We start from the raw sequence: 22,805 nt of genomic DNA, 5'->3' as shown, positions 1-22,805 counted from the left end.
GGTAAGTTAAAGTGGCACAAAAATTATTTGGATACATAAAATTCTTAAAAATGCATGAATTTAATTGCATTAGAAACAAAATATCAAAGTGGCATCTGCAAATAAATAATGCTAGATCTTTTTTTAAAACTTCACTTTTATAAGGCTACGTCCAAACTAATCGGTCTAAATTTGAAAAAACAAATAAAAATTCAGTTTCCTCACATCACTGTTTTCTAAAGTATATGGTAATGAAGCCTTTCTCTCAGCTTGAACCAGTCTGGCCATTCTCCGTTGACCTCTTTCATCAACAAGGTGTATCCATCTGCAGAACTGCCACTCACTGGATGTTTTTGTTTTTTGGCACCATTCGGAGTAAATTCTAGAGACTGTTGTGCGTGAAAATTCCAGGCGATCAGCAGTTACAGAAATACTCAAACCAGCCTGTCTGGCACCTACAATCATGCCATGATCCAAATCACTGAGATTTGGACATTTTTCCCCCATTCTGATGGTTGATGTGAACATTAACTGAAGCTCCTGACCTGTATCTGCATCCGAATTTATGCACTGCACTGCTGCCACATGATTGGGTGATGAGATAATCGAATGAATAAGTAGGTGTACCTAATAAAGTGGTCGAAGAGTGTATGTACGGTATATGGCATCACATTAACAGTGCAAAGTTGAAAAAGTCTTAATTTTGAATTGCTTTACAATTTGAAACCTGAAAAACTACATTTTTTGGTTAAACTGTGCTTGTGCCTTGTTTTGTTTTTTTAAAAGTAAATTCCACTTCATTTGATATTTCATCTAATGCAATGACATTGATACCTTGTAAGTGTAAAGTGGCCAAATATCTTTGGAGGTCATTGTATATAGTTGTTAAACATGTCTGTATTTGTGTGGTTGTATTTAATGATAAAGATGTTCCTCCAAAGCAGAGGAAAAAAACAAAATCAGTCATGGAGTCTGAGGTATGTGTTTAGATGTTCTTTTTCACTTCAGCTCATTTCAACCCACTCACTATTAAATGTGCAACAGCATCAAAGAAAAAGCATTTCGAATTACAAACCAGGCAAAACTACATGACTAAAATCAATATATACACATATACAATGATACAATGTCCTTGTTAAGTTTATTGATTATAAATATATACTGTATATACACAACTAAAATGGTCTTGGTTAAAATGCAAACATACATGGAGGCAAGGTTCACTCAGATGTAGAGCTGCTGTACATGAATAAATATTACATGTATAGAAAAAAGCTGAATAAAACCAATGTCACCACTGGGATGTGAACCTAACAGAGGGTTTAGGAAGATTGTGCATGTTTTGAAAATAAATGTTCTACTGTGTGTTGTGATTTTTCTGTCCTGCTTTTGTTTTATGAACACCAAGTATGATTGAATAGATGAAAACAAAATCTAATTTCATTTGACTTAATTTTCGAGATGCATATACAAAAGAGTGCTGTCGTGTATAGTTAATTAAAACTACAGTTAAAGATGGGTCTCAGGACAGAGCTCAAGACTAGTCTTGGACAAACTAGCAGTGAGGATTTTACACCACAATACTTAAACACAGGATCATGCATAATCTCCATCTTAGAAACAGGATTTATGATGTGAATCCATAACATGATTCACATGAAATCCTGAAGGTGTTTAAATTCCTTCATAGTTCATGAGACTGAAGGTACAGAAATAGAGCACAAATTACACAATGTGTTCAGGGATAATTTGGCCGTTGGGAATCTGATCTGGGGGACATCTTCTGTATGTTAGAGGGTTTATCTAGTAACATACTGGGGTTAAGATGTGATTGTTTAATGTGACTAAAGGAAATCTAAAGCAGCACTGTTCACAAGCAGATAATATGATATGTAATTAACATAAACATAAATATTCCAGTAACAAAGTGCTTTGAAACATTTCATAGTCCATCAGTGAAAAATACATGAACTTACATTTCTCAAAGGCCATCATGAAACATACAGTATACTCAACCTGGCTCAGACAATTGTGGCTCAAACAAAGTGAACAGCGATTTGTTACCGATCAATAGACTGGAAGATTGCTTACAGCTTTATGATTTATTCAAAACCAGCCTCTGCTCCACTACAGATAAAGGCAGCACCTTAGATGCAAAATATTAATATTTAAAGCCAGGGATAGAGCACAATGACTTCTTTGAAAACAAAAACCCTATGAAGGAGCTTGCGCTTTCTTATGAGTGTAAAACAAACTATTTTCAGAGAAGTGGCTCAGAAAACGATACAATTTTATGAATGGGAAGTGTAAGCCTACCAAGCTCTTGGCTGCATATATACATTCATATCTTTCTTCTTCCCCACTGCCCAACAGTCCTGGTGAGCTCTCATCTGCTGTCTATTGTCTTTCCCTCCAAGACTAACTGGATATCTTTGGCGTCCAATGTCTCATACCGCAGTAAAGCCTCAGCCAGGATTTTGTGCTCTTTAGCACGAGACTTCAGGATTGCTTTTGCACGCTCATAGGAATCCTAGAACAAGATAAAAAAAAAAAGAAAATCAGACAAAATCTTAAGAGAATTAAACTAATTTAAAAGCAATAAATAAAAAGAAAAAATTGGCAGTCTGTGTAATTCATAAAAACAAAACCCATTAAAAATATGAACTTGTTTATTTGAATTCCCCTTGAAAGCCACTGTATTATCCTATAGTAAAATATATCATCACATAAATGAGAACCTGAAGAAAAAATATGGCTTTAATGCTGTCCTTAACATAGGCAATATTTTAGTACTGGTTTGGCTAGATCAGATGTTGTGATAGACCAAAGTTTACCCTCAGAAGTATCCTGACTTCATGTTCAATGGCTGCCTGTGTTTCTGGACTTTGTTTGGTGAGGTCAGCATATGTCATGACACCCAACTATGACAAAAATGGAAGAACGACAACAAAAATTAAAGTAATCTTACTCAGACAATAGCCCTGTTCCAAACCCTAGATATGCACCCTTAAGAAAATCAAGAGTTCATGGCAAATTCACCACTAATAATTGTCACATGCAAATGAGCTTTGCAGCAAATTGTCCATTGTTGCCAAAGGTTTGCTGGAGGTTCACCACTACTGGCAAAGAGCTGCAAATATGCAGCTAGTTTAGATTTTTTTCATCTTCTGGTTTACACGGAATATCCTAACCGTCATGGAATAACCTCGTATGTGACTGCTTTTAAGACTCTACATAGGCAGTAACTCTCGGTGACTCGAACGGCCACACAAATAGTGTTCAACATGCAAAGCGCAAAAGAGATTCAACAATTTCATGTGATTCTAATAGAGTTTGATGTTAGCATGTTGCTAAGATAAGACAATACAATACTCTAAAATGAGGTGTCTTAGAAGGCAGCATACTGTCTGAAACTGCCTTCACATTGAGAGCACACATACAATGCATTCAAATGCCAGCTTACTAGGTTTGTATTACATAAGGAGTTTTGATCACAAATGAAAATGACTAGATCCATAAAGCTTCTGTAAAAGCAGCTTATCATATATTACTGATCATTTATTAACCAAACATGCAAAACTGATTAATATCTAAGGTCACAACTATATTTAATTTCACAAAGATGACTTGACAATTATGACAAACCTTTTCACTCATCCCAAATCTGGTCACCATCATTTTGGCTATTTTTGTAGCACTGTCAAAGTCACTTGATGCTCCTATGTGACAAAAAAAAAGAAAAAAAAAAAAAGAAAAAAACCATTACACATTCAGCAAACTTAGTGACTTATGTACAGTTGAAGTCAGAAGTTTACATACACTTAGATTGAAGTCATTAAAACTAATTTTTTTAAAAACTCCACAGATTTCATAACAGCAACTTTAGTTTTGGCAAGTCGTTTAGGACATCTACTTTGTGCATGACATGATTAATTTTTCCAACAATTGTTTACAGACAGATTGTTTCACTTTTAATTGACTATCACAATTCCAGTGTGTCAGAAGTTTACATACACTAAGTTAATTGTGTCTTTAAGCAGCTTGGAAAATTCCAGAAAATTATGTCAATTAGCTTCTAGTAGGCTAATTCGCGTCAATTGGAGGTGTACCTGTGGATATATTTTAAGGCCTACCTTCAAACTCAGTGCCTCTTTGCTTGACATCATGGGAAAATCAAACGAAATCAGCCAAGACCTCAGAAAAAAAATTGTGGACTTTCACAAATCTGGTTCATCCCTTGGGAGCAATTTCCAAATGCCTGAAGGTACCACATTCATCTGTACAATCAATTGTATGCAAGTATAAACACCATGGGACCACGCAGCCATCATACCGCTCAGGAAGGAGATGCATTCTGTCTCCTAGAGATGAATGTAATTTGGTGCGAAAAGTGCAAATCAATCCCAGAACAACAGCAAAGTACCTTGTGAAGATGCTGGATGAAACAGGTAGACAAGCATATATATCCACAGTAAAACGTCCTATATTGACATAACCTGAAAGGCTGCTCAGCAAGGAAGAAGCCACTGCTCCAAAACCACCATAAAAAAGCCAGACTACAGTTTGCAAGTGCACGTGGGGACAAAGATCTTACTTTATGGAGAAATGTCCTCTGCTCTGATGAGACAAATTTAACTGTTTGGCCATAATGACCATCGTTATGTTTGGAGAAAAAAAGGGTGAGGCTTGCAAGCCGAAGAACACCATCCCAACCGTGAAGCATGGGAGTGGCAGCATCATGTTGTGGGGGTGCTCTGCTGCAGGAGGGACTAATGCACTTCACAAAATAGATGGCATCATGAGGAAGGAAAATTATGTGGATATATTGAAGTAACATCAAGACATCAGCCAAGCATACCTCCAAAGTTGTGGCAAAATGGCTTAAGGACAACAAAGTCAAGGTATTGGAGTGGCCATCACAAAGCCCTGACCTCAATCCAATACAAAATTTGTGGGCAGAACTGAAAAAAGTGTGTGCGAGCAACGAGGCCTACAAATCTGACTCAGTTACACCAGTTCTTTCTGAAGGAATGGGCCAAAATTCCAGTAACTTGTGGAAAGCTACCCAAAATGTTTTACATAAGTTAAACAATTTAAAGGCAATTCTAGCAAATACTAACTAAGTGTATGTAAACTTCTGACCCACTGGGAATGTGATGAAAGAAATAAAAGCTGAAATAAATCATTCTCTCTACTATTATTCTGACATTTCACATTCTTAAAATAAAGCAGTGATCCTAACTGACCTAAGACAGGGAAAGTTTTCTATGATTAAATGTCAGGAATTGTGAAAAACTGAGTTTAAATGTATATGTAAACTGACTTCAACTGTAGTTTTTGTTACGGCTTCTTTACCATTCATGAGGGGAATTTGCATAATATGATGTACAGTCCTGTTAATCTATAACACAATCAAATTGCCTTTCAGCATGTACAATAAAATAAATATACATTATTTTGAATGGCACTGCAATACCTAACATTACAGGAACCCACCAGTGGTGATATTCTCAATGCCAAAGATAAGCTCCTCTGCCACTCGTCCACCCATACTGACATCCATCTGGGCCAACAGCTGAGCACGAGTTTCATTCCAGCGGTCATTTTCTGGAAGCATGGACACCTAATGAGAACAGAATAGAAAATGGGATAAATCAAGGCAGACTGTCTCTCACTTAATGTTCCATTAAAATAAAGGTGCAGCTCATATCTCTAACAAGTTTTGATCTTGATGGCACATTTTGTTTTTCTTTTAACTACACTGAACAAAAATATAAACGCAACATGTAAAGTGTTGGTCCCACGTTTCATGAGCTGAAATAAAAGGTCCCAGATATTTTCCATATGCATTTATTAGATTAGGGCCTAAGGAATTTATTTTAATTGACTGATTTCCTTTAATGAACTGTAACTCAGTAAAATCTTTGAAATTGTTGCATGTTGCATTTATATTTTTGTTCAGTATAAATACATGAGGTCTTTTAAGGAACATATTTTGATCAACTTTCATTTACATGTCTAAAATGGGGGCATGTTCACTTCCAAAATAAAGTTTTGGTAAACTAATGTTCATGCTAATTTGAGAGTGGCTAGAATTTAGGCCTATGAAGAAAAATATATTTTTCTTCTGCTGGCCCTATTTTTTCTGCCGGCCAGTAGTTCAGACGTTTTATAGCCATGCCATAATCTTCACTTTTTTACTTTCTTTATTTCGTTATATTTTATTTCTAGAAATATATTTTTGTTTGTATATTTGACAAGAATAATATTTATATTTGTCATTAAGTTACCTGTTGATGAGTTTAAATCAACAGAATTCACAACAATAATATTCAATTCAAAGAAATCCAAATGTTTAAGTTGCAAGGCATTAAAAAAATCTTTTTAAAATATAAATGAATAATTTAGCAACAATACAGTACTGTCTCAATTGGGCAAGTGACAGTTTTATAAAAGGGATAGTTCACCCAAAAATGAAAATTCTCTCATCATTTATCATCTTCATGCCATCCAGATGTGTATGACTTTTTCTTCTACTGAACACAAAGATTTTTAGAAGAATATTTCAGCTCTGTAGGTCCATACAATGCAAGTTAATGGTGGCCAAAACTTTGAAGGTCCAAAAAGCACATAAGGCAGCATAACAGTAATCCATATGACTCCAGTGGTTACATTTATATCTTCAGAAGCTATATGATAGGTGTGGGTGAGAAACAGATCAATATTTAAGACCAACAGAGCTGAAATATTTTTCTAAAAATCTTCATTTGTGTTCAAAAGAAAGACATACACATCTGGAATGGCATGAGTCACCCTCATGCCATTCCAGATGTGTATGTCTTTCTTTTGAACACAAATGAAGATTTTTAGTAAATTATGAGAGAATTTTTATTTTTTGGGTGAACTATTCCTTTAACTGGCCTAAAACTCGCTCATAATGGCAGGCCATCATTATTGATGAGCCCTGTTAATCATCATTACGGTCGGCTGACATACACTGGTGGCCAAAAGTTTGGAATAATGTACAGATTTTGCTCTTATAGAAAGAAATTGATACTTTTATTCACCAAAGTGGCATTCAACTGATCACAATGTATAGTCAGGACATTAATAATGTGAAAAATTACTATTACAATTTGAATTTTAAACTACTTCAGAAAGTTCTCATCAAAAAATCCTCCACGTGCAGCAATGACAGCTTTGCAGATCCATTCTAGCTGTCAGTTTGTCCAGATACTCATGAGACATTTCACCCCACGCTTCCTGTAGCACGTGCCATAGATGTGGCTGTCTTGTCGGGCACTTCCCACGCACCTTACAGTCTAGCTGATCCCACAAAAGCTCAATGGGGTTGAGATCCATAACACTCTTTTCCAATTATCTGTTGTCCAATGTCTGTTTCTTTGCCCACTCAAACCTTTTCTTTTTGTTTTTCTGATTCAAAAGTGGCTTTTTCCTTTGCAATTCTTCCCATTAGGCCTGCACACCTGAGACTTGTCTTTACTGTTATACATGAAACTGGTGTTGAGCAGGTAGAATTCAATGAAGCTGTCAGCTGAGGACACGTGAGGCGTCTATTTCTCAAACTAGAGACTCTGATGTACTTATCCTCTTGTTTAGTTGTACATCTGGCCTTCCACATCTCTTTCTGTCCTTGTTAGAGTCAGTTGTCCTTTGTCTTTGAAGACTGTAGTGTACACCTTTGTACGAACTCTTGTACGAATTTTTTGGCAATTTCAAGCATTGTATAGCCTTCATTCCTCAAAACAATGATTGACTGATGAGTTTCTAGAGAAAGCTGTTTCTTTTTTGCCATTTTTGACCTAATATTGACCTTAAGACATGCCAGTCTATTGCATACTGTGGTAACTCAAAAACACAAAGACAATGATAAGCTTCATTTAATGAACCAAATAGATTTCAACTGTGTTTGATATAATGGCAAGTGATTTTCTAGTACTAAATGAGCAATTTAGCATGATTACTCAAGGATAAGGTGTTGGTTGCTGGAAATGGGGCCCGTCTAGATTTGATAAAAAAAAAATAAAAATAAATTCAAATAGTGATGGTGCTATTTTTTTTTTTTTTCCCCATCAGTAATGTCCTGACTATACTTTGGCTGTGTCTCGTTTGGAAGGATGCGTCCTTCCGGAGATTGCGTCCTTTGAAGGCTGCAGTATACCGAGTGTCCTCCTTTAAACAAGTCTCGTTTAAACGAGACGGCCTTCGTAGGACGAACGGAAACGGAACGTAACATGGTTGCTATGACAGCACGCCACTCTTTAACAAGATCGAGCGCTTTGAGTGAGAAGGGAACAAAGTCCCTCTGGAAGGGAATGTATGAGGTACATTTTAGGAGAGTTATGATGTAGAGAGAAAAGAAAATAGATTTTACAGGTGTACTTTTAGTCTAATACTTCATTTTAATTATATATTAATATAATTATACATATTATATACTCTGCACCCATCTACTGAGGTACTTCAACTTGAGAATTAACATTCCTTGTGTTTGAACATCATATTTACGGGCAAACTGGCGTCATTTTAGACATTTCCGTTGAAGCAAAGAATTGTGGGTTGTGAGTGCCCACGAAGGATACACCTCATGCATCCTCCGAATTCCCATGAAAGGTTGTCGCATTCAAAGGCTGCATTTGAAGTGTCCTACTTGCTTTTATGAAACGAGACAGCCTCGATGACGTATGCGGCCGACAAATGCGACCTCCGGAGGACGCAGCCTTCAAAACGAGCCACAGCCTTTGTGATCAGTTGAATGCCACTTTGGTGAATTAAAGTACCAATTTCCTGCCGAAACAGCAAAATCTCTACATTATTCCAAACTTTTTGCTGCCATTGTGTATGTGTGTGTGATATATATATATATATATATATATATATATATATATATATAAAATCTATCTATATATTTCACATAATACATTTAGCTAGTCATTACTTCACAGAAGTTATGCAAGGCATTTTTCATATATACATTTATATATATTTTCATATATTTCATTTGTATTCATAAAAATATCTGTAGATAAATACTGATTATGTATTGTTATATTGGATCAAATCAATGAAAATAATTAAATATTCTTTCTTGTGCTAATTTAATGAAAACATTTTGGAAAACTTGCCTTGATTATACTGAAGTAGATTTTTACTGTATTTATTGTTTGCTTTAAACATTTGAATCTCCTTGATTACAATGGCTATTTGGTCAAAATGATTGTTCCTTAAATGTTGAGATATCATTATTTTAGCTACATCTTTAATAACACTTTCCCAAGGTACAACACAATCTGTAAGCAACCAAAGTTACTCACGTGTCCCAAAGTAGGGCCTCTCGGCATTATGGTGGCTTTATTAATAGGCATGGCGTCTTTGGTGTAGTATGCAATAATGGCATGGCCTGATTCATGGTATGCTGTGATCTCTTTATTCTTTTCATCAATTTCTGCACTCCTGCGCTCTGGGCCTGTGCATGAAACAGAGAAAGTGAATAGAAATCAAAAGGTATTCATTTATCTTAAACTTTCAACATTCTGAATGTACAGCGCATCCGGAAAGTATTCACAGCACTTTTTCCACATTTTGTTATGTTACAGCCTTATTCCAAAATTTATTAAATTCATTATTTTCCTCAAAATTCTACAAACAATACCCCATAATGACACCGTGAAAGTAGTTTGTTTGAAATCTTTCAAATTTATAAAAAAAAAAAAAAACAAAAAAAAAAAAAACACATGTACACAAGTATTCACAGCCTTTGCTCAATACTTTGTTGAAGCACCTTTGGCACCAATTACAGCCTCAAGTCTTTTTGAGTATGATGCTACAAGCTTGGCACATCTATTTTTGGGCAGTTACTCCCATTCTTCTTTGCAGGACCTCTCAAGCTCCATCAGGTTGGATGGGGAGCGTCGGTGCACAGCCATTTTCAGATCTCTCCAGAGATGTTCAATCGGGTTCAAGTCTGGGCTCTGGCTGGGCCACTCAAGGACATTCACAGAGTTGTCCCGTAGCCACTCCTTTGTTATCTTGGCTGTGTGCTTAGGGTCGTTGTCCTGTTGGAAGATGAACCTTCGCCCCAGTCTGAGGTCTGGAGCGCTCTGGAGCAGGTTTTCATCAAGGATGTCTCTGTACATTGCTGCATTCATCTTTCCCTCGATCCTGACTAGTCTCCCAGTTCCTGCTGCTGAAAAACATCCCCACAGCATGATGCTGCCACCACCATGCTTCACTGTAGGGATGGTATTGGCCAGGTGATGAGCGGTGCCTGGTTTCCTCCAGACATGATGCTTGCCATTCAGGCCAAAGAGTTCAATATTTGTTTCTCATGGTCTGAGAGTCCTTCAGGTGCCTTTTGGCAAACTCCAGGCGGGCTGTCATGTGCCTTTTACGGAGGAGTGGCTTCCGTCTGGCTGCTCTACCATACAGGCCTGATTGGTGGAGTGCTGCAGAGATGGTTGTTCTTCTGGAAGGTTCCCCTCTCTCCACAGAGAAACGCTGGAGCTCTGTCAGAGTGACCATCGGGTTCTTGGTCACCTCCCTGACTAAGGGCCTTCTCCCCCAATCGCTCAGTTTGGCCAGGCGGCCAGCTCTAGGAAGAGTCCTGGTGGTTCCAAACTTCTTCCATTTACAGATGATGGAGGCCACTGTGCTCATTGGGACCTTCAATGCTGCAGAAATTTTTCTGTACCCTTTCCCAGATCTGTGCCTCGATACAATCCTGTCTCGGAGGTCTAGAGACAATTCCTTGGACTTCATGGCTTGGTTTGTGCTCTGACATGCACTGTGAACTGTGGGACCTTATATAGACAGGTGTGTGCCTTTCCAAATCATGTCCAATCAACTGAATTTACCACAGGTGGACTCCAATCAAGTTGTAGAAACATCTGAAAGATGATCAGTGGAAACAGGATGCACCTGAGCTCAATTTTGAGTGTCATGGCAAAGGCTGTGAATACTTAAGTACATGTGATTATTTTCATTTTTTGTTTTTAATAAATTTGCAAAGATTTCAAACAAACTTCTTTCATGTTGTCATTATGGGGTATTGTTTGTAAAATTTTGAGGAAAATAATGAATTTAATCCATTTTGGAATAAGGCTGTAACATAACAAAATGTGGAAAAAGTGAAGCGCTGTGAATACTTTCCAGATGCATTGTATCTACACTTCCAAGAGAACATCACTTTTCTTTTTGGCTCGGAGGTTTCTGAAACTTTCTAAAGAAGACTTTATTATACATCTCACAATGCAAAAAATGTGAAAGAGTCCTACCCATCAGTATTTTGTCCTTAGCAAACTCAAGCTCCTTCATGGTCACCATGTCTTTACCGTCCACAGCGGCCTTCAGTGCAGCCTGGTTAACAAGATTCTCCAGATCAGCACCAGAGAACCCAACTGTTCCTCTGGCAATGACCTCTGCCTGCACAGCTGGAGGCCAGACAAGACAATGATTTTTGTGTTAGATACTGGCACACATTTTTTTATTCTACTATTGCTATCTGATAACATTTCCTACTCACCAGAGTCTACTTTTATTTTCTTGAGGTACCACTTGATGATTTCAGTGCGGCCTTTCACATCTGGCCTGGGGACGGTGACCTGCATATCAAAACGGCCTGGCCGGATCAGAGCACTAGGTAACAAGAGACCATACCAATCGGCAACATTATAAGAGAAGAACTTCTAAACAACAAACCCAGATATCTCTCTCTTATCATTATCTGTTCAAATCTTTTATATAGGCAGCTGCTAAGCATTGTAGTAATTTTTAAAGAAATCTACATACTTATCCAAAGCTTCAGGGAAGTTTGTTGCGCCAATTATTATGACACCTTCATTTGGCTTAAACCTGCAGACACCAAACAAAAAACGAGTAAAGGCAACTATTCAATGAACAATAATACAAATCCACTTAAAGACCCATAAATTCGCTTGAGGAGCGCAGCTTCCTTTCCTGTGTTGACATACTTCCTTTTCAAACAGGAAGTTGGGGCAGGACATATCAAAACCTAACCCTTTTTTTTTTAGTGCATAATAGTTGTAAACCAGATTTGCTACTTTCTTTTGCTAGTCAGTAGTAGGTATTGGGGGGAGGGACATCCTAATTCTACAGGGCATTTGATTGGATGAAAATTTACGTAGTGCAAGATTAGTCATCAATACTTTGATTTAACGCATTAATTTAGAGCGATTAATTATACAAAAAATAATGAGTTAAAAAAATTAACGCAATTAATTATACCCCCTGATGCGTACGTAAATTCCATAAAAGTTCGGATTTCCTACCATACGAGCCACAAGTGGGTGGAGAGATCTTCCAGTGTTCATTACGTACTGTATGTGAGACGGTTGTATAGGTGATTTCAGCAAGCGAAATCACTGACTTTTTCAAGCACGAAATACATGTTTTTACAAGATGTGTCAATAAGTAGCAGCGCGCCTCAAACCTCACAAGCAGCACAGCCCCAGAATGAGAACCGCTCACTGAGGAAGCACAACAGGTAGGTGAAACGTAACAATACAGGAATCTTAAAACATGATTTTCAAAAATTCCACTACTGTTAACTTGACAGGGCATCCTAAAAATACAGCGTTTATTCCAAACGTGTCCGCCTGAGCATGTACAAAAAATGACAATTAAAAATAGCGCAGACAGAATGCAAGAACGCATACTGTGAGAACTGGATACATTGATGAATTCAATACAAAACAGATTGCTGTCAACTGTTAATTAATCGCCATGTCATGTTATTCAATTAATATTTTTAATCAGTTGAAAGACTGTAAATTTTAAATTTGTTTTTTTGCTAAAACATTATTTTGTCAACTTGAAATCAGTACACTTGCATATACAGGTGCATCTCAATAAATTAGAATGTCGTGGAAAAGTTCATTTATTTCAGTAATTCAACTCAAATTGTGAAACTCGTGTATTAAATAAATTCAATGCACACAGACTGAAGTAGTTTAAGTCTTTGGTTCTTTTAATAGTGATGATTTTGGCTCACATTTAACAAAAACCCACCAATTCACTATCTCAAAAAATTAGAATATGGTGACATGCCAATCAGCTAATCAACTCAAAACACCTGCAAAGGTCTCCTGAGCCTTCAAAATGGTCTCTCAGTTTGGTTCACTAGGCTACACAATCATGGGGAAGACTGCTGATCTGACAGTTGTCCAGAAGACAATCATTGACACCCTTCACAAGGAGGGTAAGCCACAAACATTCATTGCCAAAGAAGCTGGCTGTTCACAGAGTGCTGTATCCAAGCATGTTAACAGAAAGTTGAGTGGAAGGAAAAAGTGTGAAAGAAAAAGATGCACAACCAACCAAGAGAACCGCAGCCTTATGATTGTCAAGCAAAATCGATTCAAGAATTTGGGTGAACTTCACAAGGAATGGACTGAGGCTGGGGTCAAGGCATCAAGAGCCACCACACACAGACATGTCAAGGAATTTGGCTACAGTTGTCGTATTCCTCTTGTTAAGCCACTCCTGAACCACAGACAACGTCAGAGGCGTCTTACCTGGGCTAAGGAGAAGAAGAACTGGACTGTTGCCCAGTGTTCCAAAGTCCTCTTTTCAGATGAGCGCAAGTTTTGTATTTCATTTGGAAACCAAGGTCCTAGAGTCTGGAGGAAGGGTGGAGAAGCTCATAGCCCAAGTTGCTTGAAGTCCAGTGTTAAGTTTCCACAGTCTGTGATGATTTGGGGTGCAATGTCATCTGCTGGTGTTGGTCCATTGTGTTTTTTGAAAACCAAAGTCACCACCCGTTTACCAAGAAATTTTGGAGCACTTCATGCTTTCTTCTGCTGACCAGCTTTTTAAAGATGCTGATTTCATTTTCCAGCAGGATTTGGCACCTGCCCACACTGCCAAAAGCACCAAAAGTTGGTTAAATGACCATGGTGTTGGTGTGCTTGACTGGCCAGCAAACTCACCAGACCTGAACCCCATAGAGAATCTATGGGGTATTGTCAAGAGGAAAATGAGAAACAAGAGACCAAAAAATGCAGATGAGCTGAAGGCCACTGTCAAAGAAACCTGGGCTTCCATACCACCTCAGCAGTGCCACAAACTGATCACCTCCATGCCACGCCGAATTGATGCAGTAATTAAAGCAAAAGGAGCCCCTACCAAGTATTGAGTACATATACAGTAAATGAACATACTTTCCAGAAGGCCAACAATTCACTAAAAATGTTTTTTTTATTGGTCTTATGATGTATTCTAATTTGAGATAGTGAATTGGTGGGTTTTTGTTAAATGTGAGCCAAAATCATCACAATTAAAAGAACCAAAGACTTAAACTACTTCAGTCTGTGTGCATTGAATTTATTTAATACACGAGTTTCACAATTTGAGTTGAATTACTGAAATAAATGAACTTTTCCACGACATTCTAATTTATTGAGATGCACCTGTATATGACCTCAAAGCTAACAGCCAAAACTCCATGGGGTTTTGATTTCATGGGGTTTTTAAACTAGAAGATTTTCATAAATTGCACTGCTGTAATATGAATTCAAAGTGCATGGCTCACCCATCCATCTCAGCTAGAAGCTGATTAATAGTCTGTCTAGAATAGGGGTGCATGGGAGACTCAATCCTCTTTCCTCCCACACTGTCCAGCTCATCGATGAAGATGACACAAGGAGCATTAGCTTTAGCCTCCCCTAGAAGAATGAGGAGAATTACTTTACTTATGGTACACAACCAATGCGCATATTAGTCTTCCAGTAATTAGCTGAAAGTAATCAATATTTAGCAAGCTACTAATACGCATGGGCAAAATTGACATAAAACGCAGCATAAGGCTGCATCTAGAAGACTTGAATTACTTACTGAAAAGGTTTCTTATTCGACTGGCACCGACCCCAACAAACATCTCATCAAACTCAGAGCCGGATGCATAGTAAAATGGCACATCTGCCTCACCCGCTACAGCACGGGCCAACAGTGTCTTTCCTGTACCTGGAGGCCCAACCAGCATGATTCCTGCAAAAGAAATGCTGCTGTAAGGTATTCAATCAATAAGTAAGTGTAGCATCAGTGTAGTGTATGTGCTAGGAAACCAGAGGTACAGTATGTTAGGCATATCACCTCAGAATTGAAACAATTCAAGGTGCACACTCAGTAATGTATTAATTGCCAACCTTATAAACAGAAATAAATAGTAGAATTATATTTTTGAAAAATACATTTAAAATGATGAAGACTCAGATCATATCAGTCTTAGATAAAAACACTTTCATGAGCTCAGCTGTTGAGATCATATGTCCAGCTGAATATTACTCACTGAATTTGGATGCCTACACTCACAGAATAATCATGAATAACAGCACATTTTTACAATGATATCGGTCTCTGAGAACTTCTGTTTGTATGTGATGCTGCATCTACACCGCTAGGAGCCTTTAAGAATTACTTGATTTAGTTTAAATTTTTGTTTTCTATGTTATTAAAAGTGATCTATTACATTATTTCAATTATATAACATGCGGTCTTTCTGCAAATGTGTGGTCTTGCCTTTAGGCAGTTTTCCTCCCAAAACAGTGAACTTCTGTGGGTTGCGGAGAAACTCCACCACCTCCTGCAACTCGTTCTTGGCCTCATCCACACCCTTCACATGCTCGAAGGTGACGTTCTTCATCTGGACAGGGTCCATTGCCGAGTCCAGGCCTGATGTGGTTCGGAATCTCACTGTCCAGAATGGTTACATTACAGTTCACACACTCCAAACACACACACACAGCATTCTCCAAGTCCTCAATGCAAAGAAGCAACATACCAGCAAGATCCAAGCCACTACTCTACAGAACATGCACCATTCACTGCCGATTTTGGCCTTATATTAAAAAACTGACAGATATGACACATAGGACGAAAACTATACTTAACTCTAGTTAGCAAGACAAACTAGACATGATGTTCCTAAAGACATGATGTTCCTTTTACCTGATAAGAAAGGTGTTTTTGAGAGACCATAGAGGCCTACCAGCAAGAGCACCAATAAAATCAGTCGTGTCCTCCTTAACGATTCTATTGCAGATGAGTGAAGAAAAAAAAAAATGTAACAATTAATTTACATACTGTATTTAATCATTTAAACTAACAATTTTTCCTAGTCAACATGTTAACATATTCAGCTTTGGCAATATTGTACTGTTTACAGTTATGCCAGCAAAACAATTTTTAATTGAATTAGGAGACACTTGCACTGTGGCTCCGATCAGTTCCAAATACAATCCTAAGGTTCTGATCAGGTTTTTGAGATCACACAGAAAAAGAATGAAACGGTTTCAACAACATATTGAAATAAATGTCTAAGGCATTCAAAAAAAAAAAAAATGTTTTAATCATATTTAATCAACCACATACGTTAACACGTTAACTTCAACAGCTCAAATTTGTATACAACAATGCAGTGGAAAGGAAGCAGGATAATAGTCATACGGCAAAAACCTGGATCTTCTTTGCTGAATTCATTATTTGTTGTTAATTGAAGACAACTTGCCTTGGGTTCTCTGTGTTAGGGCCTGTGCTTTGAGGAAGCCTTCCGCAAAACCAGTCTTAAAAGCATCATGTTGACCGTCAGGAATGTTTCTATTTTTAAGGAGCTTGTCCAAAGTTTCAACATCTTGGCCTTTGTCTCGTGTTAGCAAGCCCTTATGGACAAAAACATAGCACAAAACAATAAAACACCAATACAAACAAAAGCACATTTCAATGTACAAACCAGGGTCAGAAATTAAGTGGGGCTCAGGAGCAAAAATGCCACCAAAAATGACAAAAATATCCCTGAAATTCAATATGCAATTTTTTATTTTTTTTTTGTAACATCTAATATATCTTTTTTTATTATTATTATTTGTATAGCTCTTTTCACAACACACATCGTTTCAAAGCAGATTTATAGAAAAATATGCTCTAACAGAAAATGATGCTGAAATGACTTAACGTCCTCATTGTGCGGTTTAAATTAATTATTTAATGATGGCTTTAGGCATCCAGTGAGCAAATGTGGCAAGAAACACAAAACTCCAAGGAGAAGGAAAAATAAAAACAACTTTGGGAGAAACCAGGTTCAGGTGGGAGAGCCAGTTCCCCTCTGGCTATCCTGCATGAATATAATTCCAATATTAGTTAACTATTTGTAGTACAAGTCTTGTTCTTTTCAGTAAACTGAGTAGATGTTGGTGGGCAATGTTTTAAACTAAAGGATTTTGTATGAACTGTAAGATTAATGATTTAGGGTCTTTGAAGTCCAATATACTGTAGTTCTTAATATTATAGTCCTTGTTATACATATTATGGTGTAAAATATGGGTTGATGTTGATTTAATTCTTATAGTAAGAGGTAAAAAAAAAAAAAACTCCTCAATCTTAAGAATTTCTATTTGTTAATTTAAATAGATTAAACAGACATATTTGACATCAAATCCAGAGGGCAAATATGGTCACTTAATGGAAAAGTTCATTTATGACACTGGTACAGAACATACAAGTTAAGCCTTACTGACATAATTTGTGAAATGCTGTCAATTACCACAGAAAGTAATTAGAACTCACTTTTCAGTTTATTAAAACATGTAGATATTGTTTGTCATATTCAAATGTTCAACTCCTGACCATGTAACACGACAACCATGATACTCCACATGACAGATACAAGATCTCATCTGCTTGGAACAATAGTCTCGCAACTTAGGCCACGTCTACACTAAAATGTTTTTTGAAAACACATCTTTTTCCCAGTGTTTTGGCCTTCTGTCCACACAGAATCTGGGTTTTTGACTGCAAAAACAGAGCTTTTAGAAAAAAAAATTCAGCAAGTCTATCAATTTGAAAACATTGTCTTCGCATTGTAGTGTGGACAGGGAAAATGGAGATATCTGAAAACTATGACACATGTTATGTGACGCAGTCATGTGATCCATTCAACCCAAAACAATTAAGATGGTGGCCCGTGTGTTGTAGCCGCTTTGTTGTGCCTGATATTTACTTTGATAGCGTTGTTAAAAGATAAATGTTACTTCGTAGAACCTTCAACTTGCATTCCTTCAAAGGCGACGGGAGGTTAACTCAGAATTGCTGTCTGGTGACAGAACACAAGGACTATTGCGCCTCAGACTGTACATGGAACAGCATGCGCAGTAAAGGGATTTTTATTTATTTTTTTACAGAAGAATGAATTAAAAGCACTTTCACAAAAACAGGACCTCCACACTGCCTTCCATTGTAAGTGAATTACTGTAAACACAATATTGTAAATTTTTAGGGACAAGTCCCAATTATTGTCTGTGGTAACTGAACAGGCTACAGCACAGATGCCATCAATAGAGCACTATATTGCGGTGCGGGTTACCTTCATAAAGGATGGTGTGAATCCCTCAGGCTCCACTGAACTTTCATTACTGCCCTGAAGACGGCGCGTTTTGGACAGAGTTTTAAAGCCTCGCTTTGGGAACGACACTGAAAACACAGTTCACAACTTGATAAATATTAGCTGCCAACATAAATCACACTTTTCAAATGAAGCTGCCCGTTTACTGTGTGACAAATGAATAATTAAAACAGTACAACTTACATGGCAAATATTCGAGATCTGTGCATAGTGTTTGGAGAGGTGATTTGTTCTGTCTAGAGAACACAGGAGTAACAGCACCCATTCTTGAAAACCCTAATTAAAAGATTAAAGGAAACAGTAAGTTATGTATATTATACAGTTGAAGTCAGAAGTTTACATACACCTTAGCCAAATACATTTAAACTCAGTTTTTCACAATTCCTAACATTTAATCGTAGAAGACATTCCCTGTCTTAGGTCAGTTAGGATCACTATATTTTAAGAATGTGAAATGTCAGAATAATAGTAGAGAGAATTATTTATTTCAGCTTTTATTTCTTTCATCACATTCCCAGTGGGTCAGAAGTTTACATACATTTTGTTAGTATTTGGTAACATTGCCTTTAAATTGTTTGACTTATGTAAAATACATTTTGGGTAGCCTTCCACAAGCTTCTCACAATAAGTTGCTGTAATTTTGGCCCATTCCTCCAGACAGGACTCAGTTGCACCAGTTATATTTGTAGGCCTCCTTGCTCGCACACTTTTTTCAGTTCTGCCCACAGATTTTCTATCAGATTGAGGTCAGGGCTTTGTGATGGCCACTCCAATACCTTGACTTTGTTGTTCTTAAGCCATTTTGCACAGTTTTGGAGGTTACGCTTGGGGTCATTGTCCATTTGGAAGACCCATTTGCGAATGAGTTTAACTTCCAGGCTGATGTCTTGAGAAGCTGCTTCAATATATCCACATAATTTTCTTTCCTCATGATGCCATCTATTTTGTGAAGTGCATTAGTCCCTCCTGCAGAAAAGTACCCCCACAACATGATGCTGCCACCCCATGCTTCACGGTTGGGATGGTGTTCTTCGGCTTGAAAGCCTCACCCTTTTTCCTCCAAACATAACAATGGTCATTATGGCCTAACAGTTCAATTTTTGTTTCATTAGACCAGAGGACATTTCTCCAAAAAGTAAGTTCTTTGTCCCCACGTGCACTTGCAAACTGTAGTTTGGCTTTTTTATGGTGGTTTTGGAGCAATGGCTTCTTCCTTGCTGAGCAGCCTTTCAGGTTATGTCGATATAGGACTCGTTTTACTGTGGATATAGATACTTGTCTACCTGTTTCCTCCAGCAACTTCACAAGGTCATATGCTGTTGTTCTGGGATTGATTTGCACTTTTCACACCAAACTACGTTAATCTCTAGGAGACAGAATCCATCTCTTTCCTGATAGGTATAATGGCTGTGTGGTCCCATAGTGTTTATACTTGCGTACTATTGCTTGTACAGATGAATGTGGTACCTTCAGGCGTTTGGAAATTGCTCCCAAGGATGAACTAGACTTGTGGAGGTCCACAAGTTTTCTGAGGTCTTAGCCGATTTCTTTTGATTTTCCCATGATGTCAAGCAAAGAGGCACTGAGTTCGAAGATAGGCCTTAAAATACATCCACAGGTACACCTCCAATTCAGTACACCACCTATCAGAAGCTAATTGTCTACAGGCTTGACATAATTTTTTGGAGTTTTCCAAGCTGCTTAAAGGCACAGTTAACTTAGTGTATGTAAACTTCTGACCCACTGGAATTGTGGTATATTGAATTACAAGTGAAACATCTGTCTGTAAACAATTGTTGGAAAAATTACTCATGTCATGCACAAAGTAGATGTCCTAAACAACTTGCCAAAACTATAGTTTGCTAATATGAAATTTGTGGAGTGGTTAAAAAATAAGTTTTAATGACTTCAACCTAAGTGTATGTAAACTTCTGCCTTCAACTGTATATGACAAACTGAATTTTATATTACACAATGCAAAATGAAAAAGTTGCACAGCTATTAACCTATGTAAGCCCAGGCATTACTTCCTGCACCAGTATGCTGCTACTGTATCTACAGTGCTACGGCAAAAGAAATCATAAAAAACATAATGTAAGAAAATAAAATAAAAATAATAACAACATTTGATTAAACAATATAAATATTATTCCTGGCACATAAACAAAAATATATTGCTAAAAATAAAATTAGTATTTTTTTCTTCTTCTTCATCTTCTTTTCTTTCTTTTTACAACCAGTAAAAAGTTGGCAGGGCAAGTAAAAATCTGAACTAACCCTTGCCCAGGTAAAGAGAGACTGAAGGAATTATTATTTTAAGTCTCACCATGTTTATTGTGAAAGAATGAATCTGAGGAAAGGTGGGAAGTCCTCCAGATGTTTGGCGCAGTCTTCAGTGGTGAGGGCGACAGCAGCTGCTGCTGAGTAATGCAGGGTAGAAGTCTGTCCACAAGCTCATCCAACTGAACTGCCCTTAGATCTGTCAGACCAAAATCCCTGAGGCTCCATGATGGCTTCCCAGCACAAAACCACACATGAAAATTTACAAAGATGGGGGAAAAATTATTCTCAGAACAGCACATGGTTTTAGGTAAAAAAATAAAATAAAACTGCCTTTGGGCACATTTCTATGAAACTATTGATTGCATGGAACATATATTGAAATAATGAAAAAGCAAATACCTCTGTGCTGTTCAGATCTTGTTCTGGTGTGTTGTCTTTTTGCTTGTGACTGACTGAAGTATTGCTGGTCACTGAACCCGTCAGAGAGTGCAGGGCATTGATGAGGTGACTCAGTTGGACTGTTACCTGAGGTGTTAACCAAGCCATTCATTAGCATATACTCAACATAAACTATGTATATTCAATTATTTTATTCAGTGGGATACAAAAGTCCAAGTTAACAAAGGAAAATGCTTTCTTTAAAATAAATAAAAAAATACATAAATACAAAACATAAAATAATAATAATATTATCATAACAATTTGAATGAAAAGTTGAATGGAAAAAGAAAATTAGAAATAATGCAGAATCTTAAATGTTTATTATTTATTTTACCACATACCTTTATTTAAAGGGTTAGTTCACCCAAAAATGAAAATTCTCTCATTTACCCACCCTCATGCCATCCCAGATGCGTATGACTTTCCTTCTTCTACTGAACACAAAGATTTCTCAGTTCTGTAAGTCCATGCAATGCAAGTGAATAGTGAACAAAAATATGAAGCTCCAAAAAGCACACAAAGGCAGCATAAAAGCGATCCATAAGACTCCAGTGTTTTAATCAATGTCTTCTGAAGCAATCGAATCAGTTTTGGGTGAGAACAGACTAAAATATAACTAATTTTTCGCCATAAGTCTCGACATTAGCGTTCTCCTTGGCAATCATGATTTCAAGCTCGATTACACTTAGTGCCATCTAGCGCTTTCCGCATGCATCAAGCACTAGAAATAATAAACTAGCTAAGAGACTGCAATGGCATGATGTACAGTGAAAAAGGAGTTACATTTTGGTCTGTTCTCACCCAAAACAGAGATCGCTTCTGAAGGCATGGATTAAACCACTGGTCTTATAAATTACTTTTATACTGCCTTTGTGTGCTTTTTGGAGCAGTTCTGGTCACCATTCACTTGAATTGTATGGACCAACTGAGCTGAAATATTCTTCTAAAATGTCCGTTTGTGTTCAGCAGAAGAAAAAGTCATACACATCTGGGATAGCATGAGGGTGAGTATATTTTTTGTATAACCATTCCTTTAAATTACTCTTACAACTTTATTCATTTCCGAGTTTAAATTAAAAAGATAGCACGTTTTAATGTGGAGTTTTGGACAGCATTTTACATGTACTAAACTTAATGCATTTAACAAATTTTATGAAATAACATGCATTTTTCCTTTATAGTGTTTTGTTATCATCAAGCGTTTGTGGATGCAAACGAATCCGGCGTGAGAATGTTTCATCCACTACGTTACTTAACAGCAGTTTTGGCCGATCAACAACACTGTGACCAAAAGACATACAGAACACTAATGAACCAATGCCAGCACCAACAATATCATGCCAAGACCCCTATATGCATTAGAACTGTTTTTTAAAAAAAATATTCCCTCAAATATAGAGATTTAGAGGTGCGATGAAGTAAAGAGAGTGGTATGTAATGCGTAAGCTAGCCAGCTAGCCTTCGCGCGCTACAGTAAAGTTATGAAACCAGCTGTCCAGAATAGATTACATTCATTACCTGCGGCTGTAGGGAGGTGGAAAGTGAAAACATTTCCGATAAGGTGATGACAAACTCTTGAGGAGTTTACTGATTTGGAGTTACATGTAATGCCCTCCAACAATGTCCTCTTCCGTTCAACTAGCCTCGCCGACACTGCGAAGTATCATCA

General features: G+C 37.4%; 1 protein-coding gene across 1 annotated transcript; it reads right to left on the bottom strand.

Annotated features, from left to right (window-relative positions):
* Positions 1 to 1,103: 1,103 nt before the first annotated feature.
* yme1l1b (YME1-like 1b) lies at positions 1,104 to 22,805 on the bottom strand. Its single transcript, XM_051699665.1, has 18 exons — positions 22,655 to 22,805; positions 21,095 to 21,220; positions 20,739 to 20,925; positions 18,596 to 18,688; positions 18,374 to 18,480; positions 16,523 to 16,673; positions 15,964 to 16,047; positions 15,535 to 15,708; positions 14,851 to 15,003; positions 14,549 to 14,681; positions 11,788 to 11,850; positions 11,522 to 11,634; positions 11,274 to 11,429; positions 9,315 to 9,466; positions 5,476 to 5,602; positions 3,625 to 3,698; positions 2,814 to 2,900; positions 1,104 to 2,509 (listed from the first exon to the last, which is right to left on the bottom strand). Exons 1-18 carry the CDS (start codon positions 22,685 to 22,687, stop codon positions 2,366 to 2,368), a joined length of 2,157 nt encoding a protein of 718 aa, XP_051555625.1. The 5' UTR covers positions 22,688 to 22,805; the 3' UTR covers positions 1,104 to 2,365.

This window comes from Myxocyprinus asiaticus, chromosome 6 (assembly GCF_019703515.2).
Source record: "Myxocyprinus asiaticus isolate MX2 ecotype Aquarium Trade chromosome 6, UBuf_Myxa_2, whole genome shotgun sequence".
NCBI lineage: Eukaryota > Metazoa > Chordata > Actinopteri > Cypriniformes > Catostomidae > Myxocyprinus > Myxocyprinus asiaticus.
Note: the sequence above shows the minus strand (reverse complement) of the source record. Positions and strands in the feature narration are given on the sequence as shown.

Excerpts from the sequence above, each read along its gene's own strand:
- yme1l1b (XM_051699665.1), bottom strand. The coding sequence starts at position 22,687 with ATGTTTTCACTTTCCACCTCCCTACAGCCGCAG. Across the intron at positions 9,467-11,273 it reads TAAGGACAAAATACTGATGG|GCCCAGAGCGCAGGAGTGCA; the intron begins GTAGGACTCTTT and ends TTTCATGCACAG. Across the intron at positions 5,603-9,314 it reads GAGGCCCTACTTTGGGACAC|GTGTCCATGCTTCCAGAAAA; the intron begins GTGAGTAACTTT and ends TGTTCTCATTAG.